Below are 26,325 nucleotides of genomic sequence, written 5' to 3'. Positions count from 1 at the left end.
ATTCCTCTCCGCAGATGCTGTCAGACCTGCTGAGTTTTTCCAGTTATTTTTGTTTTTGTTTTGGATTTCCAGCATCTGCAGTTTTTTTGCTTTTATCTGTTGAGAGATGTGCTGGACAGGTGGAGCAAGATGCTGCTCTAACCTTATGCTGTATTTTATAACTACATGGATAATTCTATTCCTTAAAACTGAGATAAGGATTCTTGATGTGATAAAATGTTTTGAATGTATTGATAATGCCCAGTATGTAGAGGGTGTCTTACAACCCATTCTCCTAATTGTGTTCTGTAGCTATTGCAAGAATCAGAAGGATGGGAGGAGCGATACAGTGAGCTTAATGAACAAATTAAGTTATGTGAGAAGTCTCAGAAAGATATGCGGAGTGTTCTTGCAAGTAAAGAAAATGAGGTTAAGGTAAGGTTGTGTTCCTGTGAAATAAAATAATAGTGCAGGCTTTTACTCAAAAATGTCCATTTTGAATATTTCTGTACTCACAGACTCTGACAAGCTGCCTTCTAAAAATGAAATTGTGGAATCCAGCTGAAGAGGACCATCCTGCCGAAGGTAATAGTGAGGACAAAATGGATGTTAAAACTGAAAATGGGGAGCACTCAGATATTGAATCAGAGAGTTAATATTAAGACAAATATCTTAATCTTGTTTTTGACATAATCTCTTCAATCAGACCTCATCTGAATGTTCAGTCTGGTGTTAATGTGTATTCTGCTGGATTCAGCGATAGTCTGGGGAGAGAACATAACAAAAAATAAGAGCAGAAGAAGACCATATGACCCATTGAGCTTGCTCCACCATTCAATAAGATCATGGCTAATCTTGGATTTCAACGCTACTTTCTGACCACAACCCATATCCCTTATTCCCTGAGAGACCTGCTATTGCAGCCTTAGATATGTTCAATGATGGCACATCCATCGCCTTCAGTAGAGAGTTCCAAAGATTAACAACCCTTTCAGTGAAGAAATTTCTCCTCGTTTTTTAAAAATTCAATCATGAGATGTGGGTGTCACTGGCTAGGCCAGCATTTATTGACCATCCCTGATTTCCTTTGAGAAGGTAGTGGTGAGCTGTCGTCTTGAACCGCTGCAGTCCATGTGCTGTAGGTAGACTCAGTGCTGTTAGGGAGGGAGTTCCAGGATTTTGACCCAATGACATTGAAAGAACGGCAATATATTTCCAAGTCAGGATGGTGAGTGCCTTGGAGGGGAACTTGTAGATGGTAATGTTCATATGCGTCTGCTGCCTTTGTCCTTCTAGATGGTAGTGGTCATGGGTTTGAAAGGTGCTGTCGAAGGAGCCTTGGCGATTTCCTGCAGTGCATCTTGTAGATGGTACACACTGTTGCTAATGTGCGTTGGTGGTGGAGGGAATGAATGTTTGTGGAAGGGGTGCCAATCAAGTGGGCTGCTTTGTCCTGGATGGTGTCAAGCTCCTTGAGTGTTGTTGGAGCTGCACCTGTCCAGGCAAGTGGAGAGTATTCCATTACACTCTTGACTTGTGCTTTGTAGATGGTGGACAGGCTTTGGGGAGTCAAGAGGTTAGTTACTTACCCCAGGATTCCTAGCCTCTGACTTGCTTTTGTAGCCATAGTGTTTATATGGCTAGTCCGGTTCAGTGTCTGGTCAATGGCAACCCCCAGGATGTTGATAGTGGGGGATTCAGCAATGGTAATGCCGTTGAATGTCAAGGGGCGATGGTTAGATTCTCTCTTGTAGAAGATGATCATCTCCTGGCACTTGTGTGGCACAAATGTTACTTGCCACTTGTCAGCCCAAGCCTGGATATTGTCCAGGTCCTGCTGCATTTGGACAATGATTGACCCCTTATCCTGCAACTGTCACACCATTGTCATAGACTCCGCAGCCAGGGGAAACAGTGTCTCAGTATCTACCCTGTCAAGCCCTTTCATAATCTTCAATGTTTCAATGACATTGCCTCTCATTCTTCTAAACTCCAGAGAATATAGGCTGAATTTAATCAGCCTTTCATCATAGAACAACCCTTTCAAACCAGTATCCAATCTAGTGAACATTCACTGTACTGTCTCCAATGCAAGCATACCCTCCCTTAAATTATGGAGACCAAAATGGCACACAGGTGTGGTTTCACCAAAGCCCTGTACAATTGCAGCAAGACTTATTTAGTCTTATATTCGAGTCCCTTTGCAATAAAGATCAATATGCCATTTGCTTTCTTAATTGATTGCTGTATCTGCATGCTAACTTTTTAACAGATTCCAGCCTTTCCCAATTACTGATGACAAAGTTACAGGCCTGTAGTTCCCTGTTTTCTCTCTCCCTCCTTTCTTGAATACATTTGCTAACTTTCAATCTGCTCGGGCCATTTCAGGATCCAGGAAATTTTTGAAAATCATAGCCAGCACATCCACTATCTCTGCAGCTATCTCTTTTAGAACCCTAGGATGTAGGCCATCAGATCCTGGGATTCTTTTCGTCCTTTGATTTTCTCCAGTATTTTTTCTACTGGTATTATTTACCTTAATTTCCTCACTCTTGTTAACTCCTAGGTTACCCTCTATTTCTGATATGTAATTAGTGTCTTCTGCTATGAAGACTGACATAAAATATTTGTTCAATGTGTCTTCTACTTCCTCATTCCTGATGATAATTTCTGTCTCTGCTTCTAAGTGACCAATGTTCACTTCAACTATTCTCTTTTTTTATATACTTGTAAAAGCTCTTATAATCTGTTTTATATATCTGGCTAGTTTACTTTCATAATCTTATTTTTCCCCTTTTTATCAACATTTTGATGGCCCTTTGCTGATTTCTAAAACACTTCCAATCCTCAGACTTACTACTATTCTTTGTACTATTATAGCTTTTTCTTTTAACCTATTACTATCCTTAACCCCCTTAGTAAGCTACAGATGGATCTTTCACAAGAGATTTTCAGTAGAATGTATTTTTGTCAAACATTAAATTCTTTAAATGTTTTCTGCTGTTTATTTACCACCATATGTTTTTGACTATTTACCCAATTTTAGCCAGCTCTTCCCTCATACATATGTAATTGGCTTTGTTTAAGATTAAGATTCTTGTTTGTGATTGGAATATGTCATTTACAATCTTAATCTGGAATTTAATTATATTATGATCACTATTTCCAAATGGATCTTTTACTATGACAGTACTAATTAATTCTGCCTCATTGCGCAATATTAGATCTAAATTAACTTTATCCCTAGTTGGTTCCACAGCATATTGCCCCAGGAAGCTGTCATGAAAGCATTCTACAAACTCATTTTTGCCAATTTGATTGATCCAGTCTATATGAAGATTAAAGTTCCATTGCTATCACATTCCCTTTGGAAGCTCCAACAATTTTTTGTTTCTGTACCACCAAATGACAATTTCTTGTTTAAAATTCTGTCCAACAGTATAACCACTTTAGGGGGTCTATAAACTACTCCCAGCAGTGTTTTCTGACCTTGTTATTCCTAATCTCCAAACATACTGATTCTATCCCTGATTTTCAGAGCCAAGATCCATTCTCACTAATGTCCTTAAGTAATTCTTTATTATCAGGGCTACCCTTCTCCTTTTCCATTCTGCCTGTCTTTTCAAAATGTTGTGTATCCTGGAATATTTATTTCACAATCTTGGTCATCTTGTAACCATGTCACTGTAATGGGGATTAGATCTAAACCATTTATCTCTATTTGTGCCACTAGTTCATCTATCTTATTGCAGATGCTCCACACATTCAGATAAAGTGATTTCATTTTTTTACACCACTAAGAAGCAGTATGTGAATATTGAATGGCAGGGATTTTCAACCTTTTGAGCAGTGAGCCAGTGTACCATGGCAGGTGAATGGATTGGCAAGTGAATTTGGGTCAGTTGATTGAGCAAATTAAGTCCGCAAATTATACAGATTTGGATAACGAGGTATTCCATCCAATGGAGTTATAGTTGAGAAACCTGAAGGAGAGAGAAGAATCGAGCGAGGAGCAATTTTGTAGTAGGTAATGCAGTTACAGAATGATGGAGCATTAGCAGGACTGCACAGAGATGTTACCCAGCTGGTGTACCTTCTTACAGTTGCAGTACATATGATCTTATTCTAGAGAATTTCTCTAAACTGGTAAATGTTGGCTGTTCTTGGCTAGGAATGATATTGGTAACATTGGTCTGCCAGTTGAGAAGACTCTCAGCTCATCCAGAGAGCCCCTCCTTAAAATATTAAGTAATAATTGTACAGTAGTTTTATTTCTCCTGCAGTATTACTGACTTACAGCATCAGTGAATAAGTTTGTTTATTTTAATACAATTGATGTCTCTACTAATTTCCTTAAGTTATCAGATGTCTTCCTGCGTAAGTCCCTAAATAGATTACTGTATAGCAGTGGTGCTCACCAGAAGAATAGTGATGGCCAGTTGGGATATTGGAAAATTTTAGTCGGGTCACAAGGAAAATTTTTATAGATTTATAGTGATTTATTTCTTCAAAAAGGTATCTGGGTGAGTAAAACACAAAAGATGATTATAAACACATTAGTTATGTACACGGTACCAAGTAATTACTTACTCTTAATAACTTACTAATTCTTTTTACTTACCTCCTACTCCTCGATCCTCCCACTTCCCGAACCTCCCACTCCTCAACCCTCCCATTTGGCACCTTTCTGCGGCTCTCCAGCCATCCCGCTCAACACTTCGCTTCCTGCCTCTCTCCTGCTCACCGACCCTCCAGCTCGCCACTTCCTGTGCTGACCCTTTTTGTGGCTTGCTTCTTCCCTCTCCAAACCCTTGCTGTGAATGAGAGTTCAGACAGGGGCAGTGAGAAGGAGGAAGAGAGGGAGAAAACAAGGTAGGCTGCCAGTGTGAGGGTCAGCAAGTGGCAGAGAGGTCCTCAGCAGGAGGGTAGCAGCGATCGGGAGGGTCAGGGATGGAATCAGAGAGTGGGAGAGAGAAGGCAACGGGGACGGAGGCGGTGAGCAGGAGGGATGGCGAGTGGGAGAGAGGCGGTGAGCGGGAGGGAGGCAGCGGGCAGGAGGGGGCTTTATATGTGTGTTCTTGTATTGTAACTACTCACTGTTTTCAGGAAGATTAGCATTAAAACCCATGTCTCTCATTATGTACGATTCTGAGAAAGCCTGCCTCTTTGACTAAAAAGAGTCATTTTTATTTTTTTATGTCTATCAGAAATGTCAGAAGAACAACAGAAGCAAAAAGTTGAAAAATTGATTTATGTTGCTAAGGTATGTTACACTTTGCTAGCATAATCTCCAGACTATATTACTTTCATATTTTCTAAAAAGAATAATATGTGCAGAATTATGTCCTTTTGAAGCTCCACTTAGTGTACTTACATTGCAATATGTTATGAGTCTGTTATGATTGGCAGTGTACCAGCTTATTTTAATGCATTGTTGTTTGCTGATTCAAGGGGAAAATTAATACAGGTGGTACCAATTAGTTTACTGTTCCTTCAATATACTACATTTTGTACAAATGCATTGCAGTGCTGCTGCATTGCTGCTTTCATTTTGTTAGCAACAAAACAAAAAATAATCCTCAGTAGGGCTTCTTCTTTATTCCTGTTTTATTTGTAAAGCACTTTTAATATAGAAAAATACCCCAGACTCTTCACAAAGGCATAATCAGACACCAATGGAAGCAGAGTGTGGAATCTTGTGGAGGTGATGATGGTCTTGACCACCAGCTGGACAGCAGGTGGAGGCCCCACAGCACCTCTTTTTGGGAAGGCCTGCTGCATTTTGTTCCACTCAAACACTTGACAGACTAGCGGCAGGCATTGCGCCCCCCCAAGGGTCAAGGACCCCAGCGGCAGTCGTCCCACCTACTGAGAGTTGCCAGTCAATCAGAGGCTAGCAGCTCTATTGAATGGTAGCGCCACCAAGGAGGAGCTGGTGCCTACAGCACCCGCCCGAGGCCTAGGATCATCACTGGATTCCAAGCCAGAGGTAAGCGATGGCAGGAGGAGTGTTGCAGGGAAGGGGGTCAGCAGGGGGAAGGGCTTGGGAGTGGCTCTTAGCAGGTCCCTCTTCCCAGTGCTGGGTCCCTCGATCAGGCACTTGAATGAGGGTCCTGGGCACTCGCAAGCATCCCTGCACATATCTACTTGCCGTGCTTCCTGTGTGGTGAGCCCGTCTGTCCGCTGCTGAATTACTATCAATTGAGCATTAATCGCCCACTTAAGGGCCTCAATTGGCGGTGAGGCAGGTAGGCCATCCATGGGCCTTTCCATCACAGACTTAATCAGGGTAGAGGCGAGAAGACAGTGGGATCCCCTCCCACCACCTTCTCGCCTGATTAAATATCCCCCCGCCACCAAACTCGTCATGAGGGAGAGCACAAGATTTCACCCAGAATTTAAGGAGGAACAAAATTGTGGGGTCATTCACTTTGAAACTAATGAAGACAGATCAAAGTATTTTCCATTTGGTTAAATGACCAGGCTTGATGATTATTGTAAAATGAGGGATATGCTGGGCTTGAGATTACAGATTATAGTGGAATACCAATATGTTGCAGCTGATGACTACAGTACCTTGTGCATGCCTCATTTTGAGCTGCTGGATCTGTTCAGAAACTATTCGATTTAGCACATTTAAGACTATGTTGCATAGATGAAGCTTGTAATTCCTTGCGTACAGAAGATTAAGGAGTGATCTAACTGAGGTATTTAAAATGATTAAATGATCTGATGGAAGAGAAACATTTCCTCTGTGGGATCATAATATGGTTAGAATTAGACCATTCAAGGGTGATATCAGGAAGCAATTCTTCACATAAAAGGTAATGGGAATCTGGAATTCTCCATCCCAAAAAGCTGTTAAGGTTAGATCAATTGAGAATTTCAAAACTGAGATGTTTTAGATTTTTGTCAAGTGAGGGTATTAAAGAATATGGAACAAAGACCAGTATATGGACTTCAAGTTCCGTTCAGCCTTGATCTCATTCAATGGCAGAACAGGCTTTTGGCCTACTTCAGTTTTTATCAGAAAGAAGATGCTAAGAAGATGGCATTGCGTGCATTGTTGCACTACCAACTATTAGTAATATAATGCTTAGATTCCCTCTTGTTGGAGATGGTTATTACCTGACACTTGTGTGACACAAGTGTTACCACTTAGTCTGATAAGTACCAATTAACATGCGTGCCACAAAAAGTGCCAGGCAATGACCACCTCCAGTAAGAGAAAATATAAACATCGCTTTACATTAAGCAGCATTTCCATCGGTGAACTAAACCCCCCCCCACCCCCCCCAGCATCAGAGACCGGGAATTCTGCAGTGAGCCACTCATCTCCTGACTCCCCCAAGTCTGTCCACCATCTACAAGACACATGTCAGGAGTACTCTTCACTTGCCTGGAATAGTGCAGCTCCAGCAATACTCAGGAAGCTCAATATCATCCAGGACAAAGCAGTCCAATTGATTGGTATCTCATCCACCACCTTAAACATTCACTCTCTCCACCACTGGTGCACAGTGGCAGCCATGTACAAGATGCACTGCAGCAAATCGCCATGGCTCCTTGGACAGTGCCCACCAAACTTGTGACTACTACCTCTTAGAAGAACAAGGGCAGAAGCCTCATGGCAACACCATGATCTGCAAGTTTTCCTCCCATGCATCATCCTGATTTGGAAATATATTGGTTTCTTCACTGACATTGAGTCAAAAATATGGAAATTCCTCCCTAACAGTAATGTGGGTGTAACTACACCACATCGACCGCAGCAATTAAGAAGGCGGCTCACCACCACTTGCTCAAGGGAAATTAGGGAAGGGCAACAAATACTGGCCTTTATAATGGCACTCACATCACAAGAATGAATAGAAAAATACATAGAATCATTGAATGGTACAGCATAGGAGACAGCCATTTGGCCCATCATACTTGTGAGAATGAGAAAACTCCCCATTTGTTTGACTAATAGTATCTATTGGCATGAAATTTGTACCTTTGTTTTAAAAAAAAAATCTTTTTAAAACTCCATTGTAACACGTGTGATTGCTATTTGCTTTTGTTGTCCTTTGGCTCCCAGATATTAGTAATAATCACACTTTAAATTTGGAAAGAAGAGAGCTCTTTATGTTTAATATTTGTCATGCTGCCTTGTACAAACGAAGGACCAGTTTGAACTGGTTCAGTTACACATCATGTGACTGTCTAATGCAGCTGTGAAATATGGTTTGCTGGAACACTTAAGCATAACAATTAGTTTCTAGCTAATTAGTCCTTAGCTTTTACAAATATTTACAGATAATACAACGATATATAACAGTGATGCTTCTGAGCCTTGTTTTTGAATTCTTAATTTTTTTTTAGTTAAATGCTGGCTTGAAGTCAGTAGAAGAAGAAAGAAATCAGATTCACAGCAAGTTATCTGATGAGATCAAAGCAAAGCAAGAGCTTATGGGTAAATACAGAAGTTGCAGCATTCATACATTCATTGTAGCACATTGTTATACCATGAGTCGGTTGTTTTTAAGCAACAAAGCTTCTTGGAACTATTGCATTACTAAATGATCACAACTCCTAAATTTAGTGCTTTAATTCTTGCTGTCCTCAGTGGTGTTAGGTCGAACAAGCAACTGATATTTCTGCTTAAATATCTTTCTTAGCTTTGTGGTGCCATTTAATGCTGTCACTGTGATCATCTTAATTTCAAACAATCGAGACAAGTATGAATGAGAGAGATCATTAGATCATCCATCCCAAAGACCGTGTAATCTCTGGATCAGAAAATGTAACTCTCTCCTGTTCTTTCACCTTTACTCTGTAGTCCACAGTCCATTCCCCGTGTTGATTTCTCTTTGTATGAAGAATTTTCTGAAGCTATTTTTAATTTCCCTTTCACCAGTTTGAGGTTTTCATTCTTGTACTACTGCCAAGGTTTACTTTTCAGTAATGTTCCAGATTACCTTTTCTATATTTTTGGTATCTCAGATACAATACTGAAATCCAGCTATTCAGAAAACCAGATCCCATTGACTGATAAACAACTATACCTGGATAGCTTCACAAAAATGCTTACGTAGATGTAAGAGAGGGATATTGAACAATATTAGAAAAGTAATTCTGAAAAATAGCAAAACTCCATGGTAAGTTACCTAAATGGAGGCATCCTAGTCTGCAACCACAATTCAAGAAGAGAGAAAAGAATAAATGTATAGCAGCTAATCTGAAATCTGTTCTCAGCAAATTTCTAGAGTGCATATTTTTAATCAAATTAATGAACCTTTAGAAACACTTGGGATAATCAAGGCAAACAACATAGATTTGTTAAAACAAAAGAAAAATAGTGTCAATGCTAGAAATCTGAAATAAAAGCAGAAGATGCTGGGAAACAGTGGAGCAACTTCTGTGAAGAGAGAAACTTTGTCTCCAGAGAGAGTTTCTCCCTCATCAGTTGCTGCCTGATATACTAATTGTTTTCCTGCATTTTCTGGATTTGTTAAAGCTAAGTCATGTTTAACAAATTTCAAGTACTTATTTCAAGAAGCAATTGACTGGGCAGATAAAAGAAATGTCATAAATGTGTTGTTATGGACTTTTTAGAGAACATTCAACAAGTTTATAAGAATATGGATAGACAATTGTTTGGCTGACAGGAAACATGAGGGTTAAAGTTAATCCTTATTGCTCATATTAGATAATGGCTGGAAATAAGCTATGTCCTGTTTTACTCTTTGAGATTTTTATTTATATTGTACAAATTTGACAGCACAAAAGGTGCAAGGTTTAGATGCTGTAAAAGACCTCAGGGTGCCATGGACAGGTAGTAGATGCAATTTACTGCAGAGAAGTATGAAGTATGCATTTTGGAGGAAAAACATGGAATGGGAGTATGCACTCAGTGCAGAGAATGAAAGGTGTGATGTACTGAGAGATTTAAAGGGTAAAATTTGAAAGTAAGAATGCAAATAGCCAAGAAGGCCAATATCACTGTTTTATAAATAAAGGCATGGAGTACAGGAGCAAAGAGGTAATACATTTTCACAAGTTACTCACCAGTTAAACCATTGTGTGCAGTTTTGGGTGCCTCGTTATAGGAGAGACCTTACAGTGAGAGATAGTGTACATGAAGATTCAACAGCATGAGACCAGAGATGAGAGGAGACTTGAAGTATTGAAATGATTTCCACTGGAGCTAAGAAGAAATTCAGTTGAATTATTTCAAATCATGAAGAGTTTTGTTAAGGCATGTATTATTTTTTACAGTTAGGGAATCAGTGATGTGGGTCATCCATTTAAAATTGTTACTAATGAGAAAGATTAGGAGACATTTGTAAAATAAGAGTTGTGGAACATGGAATATTATGCCACAGGAAATAGTTGAGGCAGAAACGTGCATCTCGAAAGGGAGAAGTGGTTAATTATATGAAGTTTGGAGAGAATGTGGGACAGTCAGACTATTTTTGAATTGTTGTAGCAAAGAGCAGTGAATGGCCTCCTTCAGCAATGTAAACTTTTATGGTCCTCTGGTTCTTCTGCCAAAGTAAGCAGCTCTTTCTTTTGTAATTGTCTGTGAACAGCCAGTCTCACTTGGACATCATGCACAATTGATTTAGTGGCCATTTCCTGGCGCTCCTTCTGAAAGTCTCCTTAACACAAATTTCTGTTTTCAGTATGCTTACATTGGCATATTGCTACTTTACATCATGTTTCTTGTGTTGATACCTTGATTCACTCCATATTTAACATTTGTATAATTTTCAAAACTCTCCTAAAATTTTATTTCATGATCACCTTGTTATGGAAGCTGTCAAATAAAATACCACAGAACTTACAATGTATTCATGAACAGTTTTTCTTTCCATTTGGCAGAACGAATTGAAAAACTTCAATTAGAACAAACTTCAGTGCAACATGAGTCAACACAATTTGACACTGAATATAAGAACATTCAGCAGAAGTTAAAGATCATGACAGAATTGTACCATGAGAAAGAAATGGAGCTTCAAAGGTACGAAGCTCCAATTGAGGCAGAATTTAAATGATACAGAATCTTGCGGGGCACAGAATTATAATTAGGAATCAGTTAGTCTCAGAGCAATTTTTTGGATCCTGTTTTTAGTAATACAATGCTGAATTTGATGTTTACACTTAGTCCTGATCTCAGCCTTGCCACTGGGCGAAGAACAAGGTAAAGGCCAGATCCTTTCCTAATATGAGAGGGAAAAATATGAGGAAACATTGCCTTGCCCTCACAAGCACATTATGTTCAACAGCAGTAACGATGACTTGACATAAGTTGTCTATTCATATGATGAGACAATGTGTATAGTCCACTGAGACATGGGAAAAATGAATTAAAAATGAAAATTTTGAGATATTTTTCAACAATTTATATTTGAATTTTATATTCAAAAGAGCCCAAATGTCCAATTGGGAACAGTAATTTCTAGCTCATTATGATTTAGAAGACCACCTTTAATCTGCAAAGTTTGCTCTTTGTCAGCCACTAATTACCTCTGGTGCTGGCTGGTTAGAGTTGATAGCAAAGAGAGAACAATTTCCTTATACTGAACATAACCCTTTCAGGAACTGCTGAAAACCCCCAATGAAAATTCTTGAATCAATTGGTTGCAAGATATTAACCCACCTAATGATAGCACTAACCCTTGTGAAGCTTTGTCAAGGACTTTTATTCTTAAAGTAACTGGCTATAAAGCTGTGAGGCTGTGAATAATTTTTATATTTTGTGGTTGTATCCTCCATAGAAATCTGACGCTGGAAGAGCATCAGCGTCTGCAGAAGGAAGAGAAGCTTTCTGAAGTTGATGAAAAGATTAATCAAGTGACTGAAGAGCTCAGTCTCTATAGGTAAGTGAAGTTTTCAGTTTGCTAATTAATATCTCATTCATTGTGAATTCAGATTTCCTTACTGTTTTGCTTTCTTTGCAGGCAACGTGCTAAAGATCTTGAAGAAGAATTAGATAAAACTATACAGTCGTATAAAAATCAAGTAGGTAAAAGGAAATTGTTGTTTGCTCAGTTCTTATCAGATTCAATAATCTGATTTTCTACTTTTTTTTATCTTCCTGCTACAATGTACTGTCACAAATATTGTTTACTGTTTAAAACCCTCAGTATATCTTTGTCACTGTCAGACTCGATTATTCCAGTGGTCTTCTGCCTGGCATCCCATCCTCAATTCTCCATAAGCTCCAGCTCATCCAAAACTCTGCTGCCTCTACCCCATACCACACAAAGGGCTGGATTTTCGGCCCTCTTCAGAAGCGGAGGCAAGTGGAAGCTAAAATTGTCTGAGTGGCTGGCATGCCAGTTCCCAACCTCCAGGCCATTTTTGCTGAGGTGGGTATCGGGGTGGCAGGGCTGCCTGCCGTGTACTCTGGGTAGCCAGTCGGGCTCACTAAAAGCCACTTGAAGCCAATTAAAGATGCCTGCCAGTTTAGGTACCTGGAAGTGGGCACCCGGCGGCCCTACCTGCCTCCCTGTAGAGGGCTCCCACCAGCGCCATACGCTCCTACCCCTCACCTCAAAGTGGTGGCCTGGCTGTGAAAACATTTTTAAATTTATGATTTTAAAAAAAGTTTGAGAGATGGTGCCTCTATTTTGAAGTGCTCTCTCTCTCTTACTTACCATCCAATACAGGTTGCTGTCCCATTCAATCTGAAAGGAGTCTGATTGGGACCACCAGCTTTGAGAGCCCACCCACCATCCTTAATTGGATGGTGAATGTGAAAATCAGTGTGGAGCAACCACCCCCTACCCAACATGGGAAAATTCGCCATCCAGAAACAGACCCAACTTCTGTTTCCTGCCACGGAGGAAAAATTTGGCCACAAGTTTCAATCACCCATCGTGCTTCTTGGTCCCCAATGCCTCAACATTAAAATGCTCAATCTTGTGTTTAAAACTGGCTGGCCTTCCACATTTCTATCCCTTTAACTTTCTCCAGCCCTAAAAAAACTGTGTTCCTCCAACTCTGGTCACATGTCCACCCTCACTCCTTTCACCACCCTCCCCTCTCACCCCTTATTGATGGTCATATCTTCAGCAGCCTTGGTCCTATGTTTTAGAATTCCCTTTCTAAATTTCCCTAGCTTTCCACCTCTCCTCCATTTAAGACCCACTTTAAACCGCGCAACCCCCCCCCCCACCCCATTTCATTATTTGGCTTGGTATTGACTGTTCTAATTATGTTTCTATGAAAAAACTTGGGATTTTTTACATTTAAGGTGCTATATTAATGCAGATTCTTGTATATGCACACTTTTGCAATATCAGAAACAAACAAGTAATATGCAACGTATTGATAAATTGAAGTTTGGGAAACAGGATCCATTAAAAATGTCTATGGATACAATTACATTGTTAGATACAATATTACTTTAAAATTGGGCTTAATTATTTTATTTATATAGACTTTAATTCAACAATTTTATATATTTGTCTATAGATTGTATCTCATGAGAAAAAAGCACATGATAACTGGGTGAGTTTCAGATGTAAAATGCTGTACTGTTTAAATTTCTGATGTATCAGTTTATTTTGCACAATTAAAATATCTTGCATCACAGTGGTATACACTTCCTGTTCACAGACCCTTACTTCCAGCATTACAATAGTGACTACGCTTAAAAAGTACTTCATTAATTGTAAAGTGCTTTGTGACATGCTGAGGTTGTGAAAGGTTCTATATCAATGCAAGTTCATTCCTTTGTTCTTTCTTTCCTACTGTCATGTTTTTTGGTCCCATTTTTATGTCAGCATAACCATTGGAAATGGCTATATCAATATTTTCCATTTAATTTTCCTATCGCAACTGTCACAATGTAGTCGGTAGCTTTATCTATTAAGTCTTTCTATGGAATATGTTTCTGAAACTCTTTCCTACTCTGCCACCATCTTGAACATATAAAAAAAGCTTAAATAGATCAACTGACCATTGGACAATTTACTCATATTAGGAAAATATTCAATTGCCTGTAAGTGCACAGTCCTCAATCTTTTGAGCACTGAAAAATGTTTACATAACTCCAACAATAATTTCACATTTTAATGAGAAATATTATAAAGCAGAATTAGGCAAAAGAAAAATCACTGGAAATGTTGTAACTTGATTCCTAAAATTTGTCATGGATGAAATTGTTTTAATGAAGAATTGCTATAGGAATTCTCAGAGGCTAATGTTTACAGTATTCATATTTGCAACTTAAAAAAATTGTTTTTATTTGTAGCTGTCAGCTCGTGAAGCTGATCGAGAGCTTGGCAATATTAAAAGAGAGAACAATCACCTTCGGCAAAAGTAAGTTCCTATCTGTTCCCAAATATTTAAGTGTAATCCAAAGTGAGTTCATCGTAACAATGTTTGTCTAACTTTTTTGAAGATTGCAATATCAGATGGAGCTATAAATGTTTAGGCATTCCAAGGTAAATTATGAGTAAGTTTATAAGCTGGAAAATATGATTTATTTCAATAAATGTTAAGAGGATGCTGTTTAAAAAAACTTAACATTGAAAGTACCTACAATTTATAATCTATTCCATGCCCTTATGGATGCAAACAAATATGTTGATTGAAAGGGAAAATGTACAATGATAAGAAGCATCTGAAATACTTGAACATTATTGGGTTCAAGATTGAGTTCTGGAATTACCTTCAATGTTTGTAGTTTGCCTCCAATTTGCTGGTGGGAGAGGACATAAAAACTGATTCCATCAATAGAAGCATTGAACTTTTTTTAACTTTCAGATCTGCAAAAGTATAACTCAAAATTCTTTCTTTTCTAAATCTGTTGTACTTGGTTCAATCAGAAAACTAAATGGGCAAGAGCAGGATTTTCTGCACCGGCTTCTGAACCCCACTGTCAGCTGAAATTGGGTCAGAAACCTACAGTGAGTGGGAAACAGTCACTGAGTGTGATTTTCCCTGGGGTGACCAAATAATGGTCAGAGGCAGGGCTCGCTGAACAGTTAAGGATGGATAGAAGGGCTCTTGAAACTGGGGGGCTAAATAAGAGGTTTTCTAGCTTTAAAGGGGCAGTAGGCTATAATGGCAGGTAAATACGGGAGAGGGCACATCAAAATGGAGGTGCCCTCTCTCCAACTTTTTAAATTTAAATTAAAATTGGCTCTTGCAGCAAGGCCACCACTGTAAGAGGTGCTAGGGAAGACTCTGTACTGGGCAGTCTGCAGCTACTGCAGCCTAGGCCTGCCTGGATCGCTGGTGCCCCGGCCTGCAGCTCAGTGACAGCCTCCAAGTGGTTAACTGACCCTCACAAACTGCAGAAACATGGAGGGTGACTTCAAAAAAAAATGTTTGATCATTGTACTTGTTTGCAGATTTTGCAAAAGTTATTTTTAAGGAAGAAATACAGATTTTGGAATTTCTCCGCACTCCTAAATATTGAAAAGACCTGTTCAATTAGCCATCCCTTTTCACAGTTTTGCTGTAGAACTGCTAACTTGATGCACTTGATATTTTTCCTGGTTTGGTTCACATTGCTGCTGGTTATATTATAATATACTTTTTGCTAACCATACACTTAAGAAAATCGTTAAATAAAATGTTGCCCAAAAAAACCTGTTCTGCATAAAATGTTTCCACCCATGTTTCCACAATAGAGATACTTAGAAACAGACACTGGGTGCAATACTGCCTGACACTTAACATACAGTTTTTTAGTAATGAATAAGGAAAAATGTCTGAGATATTTTCATAGCGCAGAAACGGGTTATTCAACCCAACTAGTCTATGTAAGAGTTTATGCTCCAACAAGTCTCCTCCCACGTTACTTCTTCTAACCCATCAGCGTATCTATTCTTTTGGTTCCTTTCCCGCTGATGTATTTTTCTAGCCTCCCTTTAGATACATTAATGCTATTCACCTCAATTATTTGCATATGGTAGCAAGTTCCACATTATAACCATTCTCTGGGTAAAGAAGTTTATTAGTAACTAGCTTATGTTTATGACCCCTAGTGTTGGACACCACCACAAATGAAAAGACCTTCTGTACTGTCAAATTCTATCGTAATTTTAAAGACCTCAATTGGCCACCACTCAGCCTTTTCTGTGCAAGAGAATAGAGCTTCAGCCTGTTCAGTCTTCCCTGATCATTATAAACTCTCAGTTCTGATATCATCCTTGTAATTCTTTTTTGTACCTTCTTCCAGAGAGAAGTTCTATAGAAACCATATATTTACAGATTGTGGCTATCCAACAATTCTAGAGTATAAAACAAGGTCATGATAAGGATCTAGTATGTGCATAGATTTAGGATCACTTGACAGTTCAGTAGAAAACATTTCCCTATAATTTCTGCAGAATCTAAAACCCTTCAAGTGCTTCTGCCCACTTTTCTTTGGGGTCTGCATTTATACCCACCATCCGCTTGATGGTGTTACAGTAAAATCTGACAACTGATTGTAAATAAAGAAGACTGACTTTCCAATAGGATAGAAAGCTATCCCTGTGCTGGCTTTAGGTTTGAAAGTATGCATTCATTTTACAGGATAACTGAAGCGGAATTCAAAATGGAGACACTTGTAAATGATATATCTGGAAGACCAGCATTATTAAGTTCTTCAACATTTGTCCCACCATACAGAGGTACTTCAATGTTTTTCATTGTTTTCAGGACATCTTGTATCACAAAATTCACATGCTTCTAAACACACGGTTTAAGGTTAATTTTTTGAGGGACGTACTTTATATATAAATTTTCTTTAGTTGAAAATTCCTAAGACTTTAGTTCGGTGAGAATGAGTTTATTAGTTATACTGTACTTTAATTGCTTATATAGGCTTTAGTGGAAATCAAAATTGTTTTTTAAAGAATGGAAATTAGAGATGTTTAGTGCTTTGTGTATTGCATTGCAGGAAGAAGTTCTCCATATGGTCCTTCTCCAGTAGGTCGACCTGGCTCTGAATCTGTGGGTTTTCTGTCACCTCCATTAGTAGATGGACCCTTAAGGTTTTCGCCTTTATTTCCTGGAAGACCAGATTTCAAAAGTAAGGTTATCTCTCATAATATTTTAGATGAAGCAGTAAGCAGACAGATTATGATCTCTTTTGTTAGCTTTCTGAATAGTAATGTAAAGGTACTCTCGTGAGCAAGGCGTAGAGAAATTGCTTTGGATTATGAACTATTCTACAAAATGTAGTCCTGAGGTACATATGGTGTTTGTTATTTGTTAAGAACTATTGGCCACAATATTTAAAATAATTTGTAATTCATTTTGGTGTATAATTTTGTCTATAGCACAAGGTCCATCAGGGCATCCAGACTACACTTCTAATGAAAATGCAGACTCATTCTCTGACCGAATGTCTGATCATCATGGTCCACAGTCTGATAGCGGTTCACTGTCCCCTGTGTGGGAAAGAGAAAGGAAGCTGTTGGAGACTTTATCAGGTATTTAAAGGACTTAACTAGACAATAGATCTAGAGTGGGGAATATTTAAGTTATAAGACCGGGATTACTTGATATAGCTTGTTAAAGCTTATTCTTTAAATACTTTTTATAGAGTTAAGATTTCAGGGGAAATCTTTGGTTGTGTTTTGTACTACTGCATGCAATTTCACAACACTGTTGGTGTGTTCTAAATGTACAATAGGATACCCTATTACTGCCTATCATCAGGCATCAAACAGGGGTAACCATATATCTTCAGGAAGATTATCTGAACCAGCAGATCTACATACTTCCTTTATAACTAGAACAGGTACAGTATAGCACTGAACTCATCATTTTAGTATAACAAAAGTGAATTGGAGAAATGAAGAAAATTGCTGATATGCTTGAGAAATTTGTGGATTGACTTGTTTTTATTAATAATTTTTAGATTTTGACTAATCTCAATCAATAAGACCCACTAAAGCAATTTTAAAATTAATTCAGATAAACCTAAACTATTGCCTTAACAAATTTACCAAACCATTGGTGACGGTTCATAGCGTACAAAAAAACCCACAGTTGACTGGAGCATTTTAATTGGAAAATCACTGATGTTAGCCTTGAGTCATTTGGTAGCACTCTTGCCTTTGAGTCAAAAGGTTGTGGGTTCAAGTTCCACTCCAGTCACTGGTGCACAAAATTCTAGGCTAACACTCCAGTGCAAGGGAATACTGCACAGTCAGAGATGCTGTCTGTCAGATGAAACATTAAGATGAAACATACAGAAACATCCCAGGTCACTATTTTGAAGAGTACGGAAATTATCCCCAGTGTCCTGACCAATATTTAATCAACATTATAAAAACAGATTATTTGGTTATTTTAACATTACTGTTGTGAGACCTTGCTGTGTGTAAATTGACAGCCGCATTTCCTACAGTACAAGAGTACCCACACATCAAAAGTACTTAATTGGCTATAAAGTACTTTCGGACATCCTGAGGCCATGAAAGATGCTACATAAATGCAAGTCTTTTTTAGAAAGCAAAAGGTACTGGAACAGATAGACTGAACAATCCAAAAATTATAAAGTCTAAATCTCAGTGAAAGAAAATGTAGCGTATAACTTGTTTAAACCAGGTTATAAACTTACTAGTTATATTTTTAACATGCAAAATTCTTTTATCTGATTTTGGTATTTGTTCACATGTTCCATTTCTAAATTTGATTTTAAAATTACACTTAATTATGAGAAGAAAATAAACATTTATAGGCTGCTTAGTTTTCAAAACTCTTTTTGATAAAGTTAATTGGTTCACTCCTTAATAGCTTCTATCAGTTTCTTAAAGTTAACTAAAAGGTTACTTTCCTCTAATTAATCACATGACTTGGCCTGATTGCTTTGATCATTCCCCATCTTGTTTTAGCAAAGTTGCTGATTGTTTACAAAATGCTGTACTTCTACATTGAATATTCTAGAGTCTGAATGTACTTTCTATCTCTTCATATATGTGTAATATTAGCCATTATGCAGTCCTTACAATTCCATATATTACTAAAAAGAAATATAAAACAATAACAAGGAAGAGTAAAATCAGCGAGAAGATCATTGCATTTGTAATTATCTTTGACAAATAACAAAATTATATAAATAATTTCATTATAACTTTCATTTGTACAGGTGAACATCCAGCACTGGAAGATAACATGCAAATTTCAAATTCTGCTCCAGTGTGTCAGACACAAGACCATGTAAGTCTACTTCCATTGTTATAGGGAACATGAATATCCTTGTGTCTACTTTGTTCTCTCCACATTGCTTCTTACCTTTTAAAAACCACTGGGGATCAAACCATTTATTCCACTTACAAAAGCACTTCCAACAAGCTTTGTGTTTTTAATTGATTGCACTGCTCATTTGATTTTCTTGTGAGCTTTATTATCGGAGATTAAACAATGGATGATTTTTTCCTACAGGACCCATTAAATATATCTTTAAACCAATCCCTTCCTCCTGGAGCTGACTTTGGAATTAGACCTGGTTTTGCACCTGCCCCTCATAAGCAAATCCCCTCCTTACCTGTTGATCCAAGAGGCCACTTTCTGCAACGGGGACTTCCACTTCGTCCTCGTAGTGGAATCTATGGTCTTCCAGAACGTATTCCTCTAAGAGCTTTTGGTTTACCACCTAATTTTCCCACGCGAAGTAAGTATATACACCTATTTATCTGTTTGGTGGCAGAATACAATGAGATTTTGTACATAAGTTAGGCTCGGGTGATGAAAAATCATGTCAAAAAGCAGATGAAATTTCTTTGTGTGATTGTGTTAATTCTTCAAATGGAAGCAACCAGCCACTGTAGGTGACATTTGATTGGTGGCACAAACAAATTATATCCAAGAGATATGAGAATAAACTTTCCCCTGCATCTAGGGAAATTTATGTTCCCGAGCTTCAAGAGAAGTGGGGTGGAGGTCACCACCATTGTGCTAGCCCAGGATTTGTTTGTGCATTCCTGCAATACATAATTGGGTCTTCATCTGTCGTATGCACAAACCCAATGTTCATAAATTAGAAGGGGGTGCATGATCCTGGCATTCCATCTCAACTTCCTCTAAATTATTGACTGCTGCATCAGAGATCAGCCTGCCCAAAGCTGGCTATAAAGCCTGTTTGTGAATCAGAGGGACTGCAAAGATCCTGGGCACTATCTGAAGGCAACCCAGCAAAAATGGATAATTGCATATAGGAGCTTACTTTTTCATGAATGGGACAGCTTGTTGAAAGATAGAGTATTGTGATCCCATTTACTTGAACTAAAGTCTTGGGACCCTGTTGTTAATTATAAGTTGCAATCAGGTTAAATTTGTTGAGTAAGGAAAAACACACTTTATCTGTCCTGGCCACGAACGTCAGTTAACGATTCTGAGACCGGGACCTGACCTGGTTCGTCATTATACAATAAGAGAATTTATCATTAATCATTTGGTAGTACAGAACTTGAGTATTTCTGAAAAAAGAGACACGCTATCTAAGTTTTTCATCAGGTCAGATCACAATATTACCAATAGTAAAGGAAACAATTTATACTGCATGAGAAGAGAGTGCTGATTGGTTGGCAAGTGAACTCTGATTGGTAGAGCCTTTGCCATGGAGAATGCAGCAGTTTGTTCAAATTCAAACCAGACTCTGGCAATCTTGTGATCTGTCCTAGTGAGTGCAAGACGAAAAGCTTAAATAGCGTGTCTCTTTTTTTCAGCAATGCTCAATTTATCATTATTTGTTGATAACCTGGACTACAGTAATATTCATCCTTAGGCATTTCACGACAGCCAACTTTGGTCTAAAGTTACACTCATTTGAGGCTTTTGATGCAGAAATTGACTTCATCCAAAATATCTCAATGAAGTTTTTCTGTGTTGTAATAGTTTGACTCTTGTGATGGCCCATGCGCATTTGGGGTAAAAAAAACTATATTCTTTGTTGGGCTGGTGGTCCCTTTAAGAGCTAGGATTCTCTGAAAGAATTCTTGTAAAAAGCAGCTTGCTGCCAGTAAATGATCATGTGACCAAACTGTCTGGGAGATAAACAATAAGGGGGAAGGTCAACCAGAAGTTAATTATAGCGGTGAATGGATTATGGGTGTGGTTCTGTTTCAAGAAGAGTTTTTTGAGGTTAGAACAACCTGGCTGCAGAAATCAAGGGTATTTCTGAGGTGGGGGCACTAATTAGAGTGCAGTGAAGCCATAATAGAATTGGAGTGTCCACAGTGTGGAGGTGCTTATGGAGCATTGGAGGATTGCCTGGCTAGAAGCTAATGGAAGAACCACATGAAGCTCATATCTGGAAGGATAGCAGGAACACTGATAATTCCTGATAGTTGTGACACTTTGGTTTATTCCCAAGAAATGAAGGAACCTTCAAAAGCTTGATAAGTAACCAAAGACTTTCTGGGGCAATTCTTAAGAGGGGGTGGTGCAGTTGAGAACTTTAGTCTGAAATATATGTGATTGCCTTTTATTATCCTTTTTGATGTAAAGTATAAGTATTCATCTAAGACAGTGTTTATTTAGTAGTGTTTGCTTTACTTGTTTCTTGTAAAGTAGAACTCATTTGTTTTAAACCACAGAATCTTGTTTTAATAAATGCCTTCATTTTTGGATTTCCAAACAAAAAAAAATGTTGCTGGTCTCTTCTGAGATCATAACCCTTGGCTATCTTGCCTTGAACCATATTGGACCTATTCCTCAGTAGTTTAATATCTTCTGAAAGCCCAAGCAGTTCTTGAACAAGTATTTATGGTTCGCCTTTATGAATAGGAATAGCAACCATCCTATACTGAAAATGTTTATTAATGTTCAGAATATTTAGGTATAGCACTGTTGGAATAAGCTGCTGTCCTTTGCCACAATAATGTGTCTTGACTGCATCTTAATTTCCCACATTCCTGTGACCTCTGTAAGTGAGATTCCCAAATTAAGGGCAATTTTATTTTCTGAGACCATTCCCAACAGCAACTGGACTGAATCTTTCAAATCAATTTCCTGTAGGACTTGTACAACCAACACTAGGGATTTTAATTCTATTTTTCTGGCTGGAGATGAAATCAAATATAATAAGGCCAATGTCTAGATCTGTATTGGTTCGTCACACCCACTCCTCCCACCACACACTAACTCCTACAGAATATCTAAATCCAAGTGCAGATGTTCACATATTTTCCATGAAAAAAGTGAACTTCTAAAATGCACATATCAGTTGAATATTTGACAATGGCAAAACTACTGAGGACCATGTGAAGCTAGCAACAACCAAAATAATTTATACTTTTGAAGAAGTGCCTTTTTATTCAGCAGAAGAATGGAGAGTTGTGCTAGAATGTTACCATTTGTGACTTGCTTATCAGAGGGCCCCCAGAAAATGAAAATGAAGAAACTAATTACTTGGGGCTTACACTATTTGCACATTTGTGAGACTGTGTCTGCACTGTAACTGAAGTACTCAATGTGAATTTCACTTTCTTACCAATTATGTTATGCCATTGTAATAAGAGATGATTGCCAATCAGAAAGCTGAACAAAACTCAAGAAGCTACTTGTGAAGAGCTTGATTTGGAGTGTTGTTTTGTATGGATGTGAGACTTGTATCTTATGGAAGAGGAGACCAGCTTGCTGAATAGTTTTGAAATTTGGGCTAGGAAAAGAATGAAATTGAGGAGCAGATATATGCACAATTTGTGGAGGTGTGTAAAACAATAACAATAGGGTAATTATATTAGGTGATTTTAACTTTCCCAACATTAATTGGGATAGAAATAGTGTTAAAGGCTTGGATGGAATGGATTTCTTGAAATGTGTACATTTTGAGGAGGTGACCAGGTGTGTAGATGAGGGAAGTGTAATTGATGTAGTTTATATGGATTTCAGCAAAGCCTTTGACAAGGTCTCACATGGGAGACTTATAAAGAAGGTAAATGCACATAGGATACAGGATAATTTGATAAGGTGGATTCAAAATTGGCTTAGTTGTAGGAGGCAGAGGGTGATGACAGAAGGATGCTTTAGTGACTGGAAGCCAGTGTCCAGTGGCATACCCACAGGGATCTGTGCTCGGTCCCCTATTATTTGTCATTTATATAAACGACATAGATGACTATGTGGGGGCTGGGATTAGTAAGTTTGCAGATGATGCAAAGATTGGCTGGGTGGTTAACAGTGAGGTTGAGTGTCTTGGGCTACAGAAAGATATAGACGGGATGGTCAAATGGGCAGATAAATGGCAGATGGAATTTAACCCCGAAAAGTGAGAGGTGTTACACTTTGGAAGGAGTAATTTGACAAGGAAGCATTCAATGAACGGCATGACATTAGGAAGTTCTGAGGAACAAAGGGACCTTGGCATGTGTGTCCATAGATCTCTGAAGGCAGAGGGGCATGTTAGTGGGCTGGTGATAAAGGCATATGGGACACTTCCCTTTATCAATCGAGGCATAGATTACAAAAATAGGGAGGTCATGTTGGAGTTGTATAGAACCTTAGTGAGGCCACAGCTGGAGTATTGTGTGCAGTTCTGGTCGCCACATCATAGGAAGGATGTGATTGAACTGGAGGGGGTGCAGAGGAAATTCACCAGGATGTTGCCTGGGATGAAACATTGAAGTTATGAAGACAGGTTGGATAGACTTGGGTTGTTTTCATTAGAGCAGAGAAGGCTGAGGGGCGATCTGATTAAGGTGTACGAGATTATGAGGGGCATGGACAGGGTGGATAGGAAGCAGCTGTTCCTCTTAGTTGAAGGGTCACTCACAAGGGGGCATAAGTTCAAGGTGAGGGGCAGGAGGTTTAGGGGGGATGTGAGGAAAAATATTTTTACCTAGAGGGTGGTGACACTGGAATGCACTGCCTGGGAGGGTGGTGGAGGCGGGTTGCCTCACATCCTTTAAAAAGTACCTGGAGGAGCACTTGGCACGTCATAATATTCAAGGTTATGGCCAAGTGCTGGTAAATGGGATTAGTTAGGTAGGTTGGATTTTTCTCACGTGTCGGTGCAGAGTCGATGGGCCGAAGGGCCTCTTCTGCACTGTGATTCTGATTCTGTGATCAGTTGGACAGAAAAAGTAACAAATGTAGTAGTAGTGTGGAAAGTAAGCGAACAAAGAAATTTGCTGAACATTATTAGTAACAGTGTGTCTGGGCAAGGCACATCTTAAGAGAAAATGGACCTTGTATGGAGGTATCATTAAGGAAAAAATCAATGCTGGATGGCTTGAAAATTTGAAGGAAATGATTGGCAAACGAAAAAACTAATGTAGGATGGAGAGATATGCAAAGGAGAGCACATGATGATGAGAACATAAATAAAAACTAATGTAAAAAGCAAATTATGCAAGAGATTGTAGACCATAGAATGGAATATTACATTCAATTCAATTCATCCCATTGTAGGAAATGCATTACAAGCCTGGAAAGAGCAAAATTGGCTAGAATAGTACCAGCAGTGAGAATTTTTGGATTTCAGGAAATGCTCTTTAGTTGAGCTCTTTCACTAACCTGCACCAAGTCTCAGTTAGTGATCACATCTGTATTTGTTGACCTATACCTTCTCCTCAGTTTTTAAAATCCTTATATTCAAATCTCTTCATTGGCATCACTTATCATCACAGTAACCTCCTTCAACCCTTCAAAAAGTCTGCATTTCTCCAGCCCAGCACTTATGCATCTCTGCTTCCCTTCTCTCCACCATTGATGTAGGTGTATTCAGCCATCCCTTATCCCCTGAAATTTGCTCCCTTATGTCTCAGTCTGTTTAAACAGGGCCTCTTTAACATATATATATATTTTACCAAGATTTTAGTTGGCTGTTCTAATATCTCCTACATCCATCCTTTTATTACCCTTGTTAAGTTGCTAAAGGGGCATCTAATAAGAGGTTTCAAAATTATGAACGGTTTTGAGTAAATATAGTGAATGGTAATCAGGTAAAGCATTAATCCTTCCTATGTACCTGCAGTCTATTACTGCAAATTAAATATCTGATTAAGAAACACCTATTTTTGGATATTTTAAATGAATTCTTTCCATCAAAAACAAGAATGTGATTTTACTGGGTAAAATTTATTCCACTTTCAGATATTGTATCATCTGATAATGTTAAACATTAGAAATAGGGGACTTCTAATAGAATTGGTGAATGTGTGGAAAATATGTTGGAATCTTGCTTGTAGAGGTCAATTTCTTGCATATCAGATGTGCGCTGGCTGAATTAAATAACGAGATAACATCAATCTCATTATAATGCATACACAGGTTTTTTTATGTCTAAGAAAATAACGTCCCTGGTAAGAGGTGCATAATCACAAGATAGAGAAGGAAGACCTTCTGAAGAGAATAGAATTGAAGTAAAATTTGTATGGGTAGACAATAGTTAACTGGAAAGTGCCCTCACTAATAATTCCAAGAAAATAACTTTTTTGTACTTGATTTTAGTGAGAGATCCGGCACAACCAGGAGCATACCCGAGTCATCTTCCACCACCTCGGCCTATATTTCATCCACATAGACAACTTTCAGATATTACAAGTGGCCTTCTCCCATCTCGAATTCCTCTACCCAAGTTTTCTGAAACAGAACACCAACCATCCTCTCAAGAAAAATAAATGTTTTGGCAAAAAGTGGTCATGCGTTCAGTGAATTGCAAGTTAGAAGATAATTTTTAATGGTATATGCTATGATTAGTTGTGGTATTTAATAACTTTCCAGTTTGGAATAAAGACACATACATTCTGATAATGTGCTGTTTGATTACAAATGTACACCTCAGGAGTCTTACATGGAATTTATTAAACACTTATTGTGCAATACTGTGAGAGTTAGCTTGCCATGCACTATTTTAATTAAGAGCATTGTTTTTATTCAGTGCACTGTATGTATGGAATTTGTAAATGCTTAATGACTTTTTTAAAAAGCAAAACAGTGATGAACTACTAAAAATCCTAACTAGGAAGAAATTCCCTTTATGTGCATGTCTGAAGTGGTGCTGTGCTTGGTTCCACTGATGTAAATGCAGATTTATACTCTTTAATATAAAAGGAATGTTTGAAGAACATTGAGAATATATAAAAATGTTTATTGTAAAATACTGAAAATAAAACAAGTGTTTGATTTAAACAAAATGAACTTTAGATGTGTAATTCTTTTCATACAGATTTCTGTACAAAGGAATGAAGGTAATCAGTTATGGGATTTTACAACTTATCACTTTCTGATGACCAGTTCTATGAATCACCTTTTCTGCTTGGAACTGGTCTCGGCGTAGCTAACTCTTCGATATATCAAAGCTATTTTACATTGACTAATTTCACTCATGACTGTACATAATTTGAAGTAGCTAAAGCCAACTCTGACACTCCCAGACAAAAGAAATGCCAGAAGATATTACAC

The 26,325-nt window shown here is 38.3% G+C and overlaps 1 protein-coding gene across 1 annotated transcript in view; it reads left to right on the top strand.

The window, feature by feature from the left end:
* Positions 1-26,057, top strand: part of ctage5 (CTAGE family, member 5) — a 48,646-nt gene extending 22,589 nt beyond the window's left edge. Inside the window, exons 9-23 of the mRNA XM_041213950.1 lie at positions 292-414; positions 498-564; positions 5,187-5,242; positions 8,344-8,434; positions 10,846-10,984; positions 11,742-11,843; positions 11,925-11,985; positions 13,444-13,479; positions 14,225-14,292; positions 16,501-16,598; positions 16,868-16,999; positions 17,250-17,402; positions 19,067-19,137; positions 19,363-19,591; positions 25,372-26,057. Of these exons, the coding sequence (XP_041069884.1) occupies positions 292-414; positions 498-564; positions 5,187-5,242; positions 8,344-8,434; positions 10,846-10,984; positions 11,742-11,843; positions 11,925-11,985; positions 13,444-13,479; positions 14,225-14,292; positions 16,501-16,598; positions 16,868-16,999; positions 17,250-17,402; positions 19,067-19,137; positions 19,363-19,591; positions 25,372-25,541 (1,596 nt within the window). The 3' untranslated portion in view covers positions 25,542-26,057. The remainder of the gene's footprint in view (positions 1-291; positions 415-497; positions 565-5,186; positions 5,243-8,343; positions 8,435-10,845; positions 10,985-11,741; positions 11,844-11,924; positions 11,986-13,443; positions 13,480-14,224; positions 14,293-16,500; positions 16,599-16,867; positions 17,000-17,249; positions 17,403-19,066; positions 19,138-19,362; positions 19,592-25,371) is intronic.
* The last annotated feature ends 268 nt before the right edge of the window (positions 26,058-26,325 follow it).

Source organism: Carcharodon carcharias, chromosome 20 (genome assembly GCF_017639515.1).
Source record: "Carcharodon carcharias isolate sCarCar2 chromosome 20, sCarCar2.pri, whole genome shotgun sequence".
In the NCBI taxonomy this organism is placed as follows: domain Eukaryota; kingdom Metazoa; phylum Chordata; class Chondrichthyes; order Lamniformes; family Lamnidae; genus Carcharodon; species Carcharodon carcharias.
This window is presented reverse-complemented; position numbering and strand designations above follow the sequence as displayed.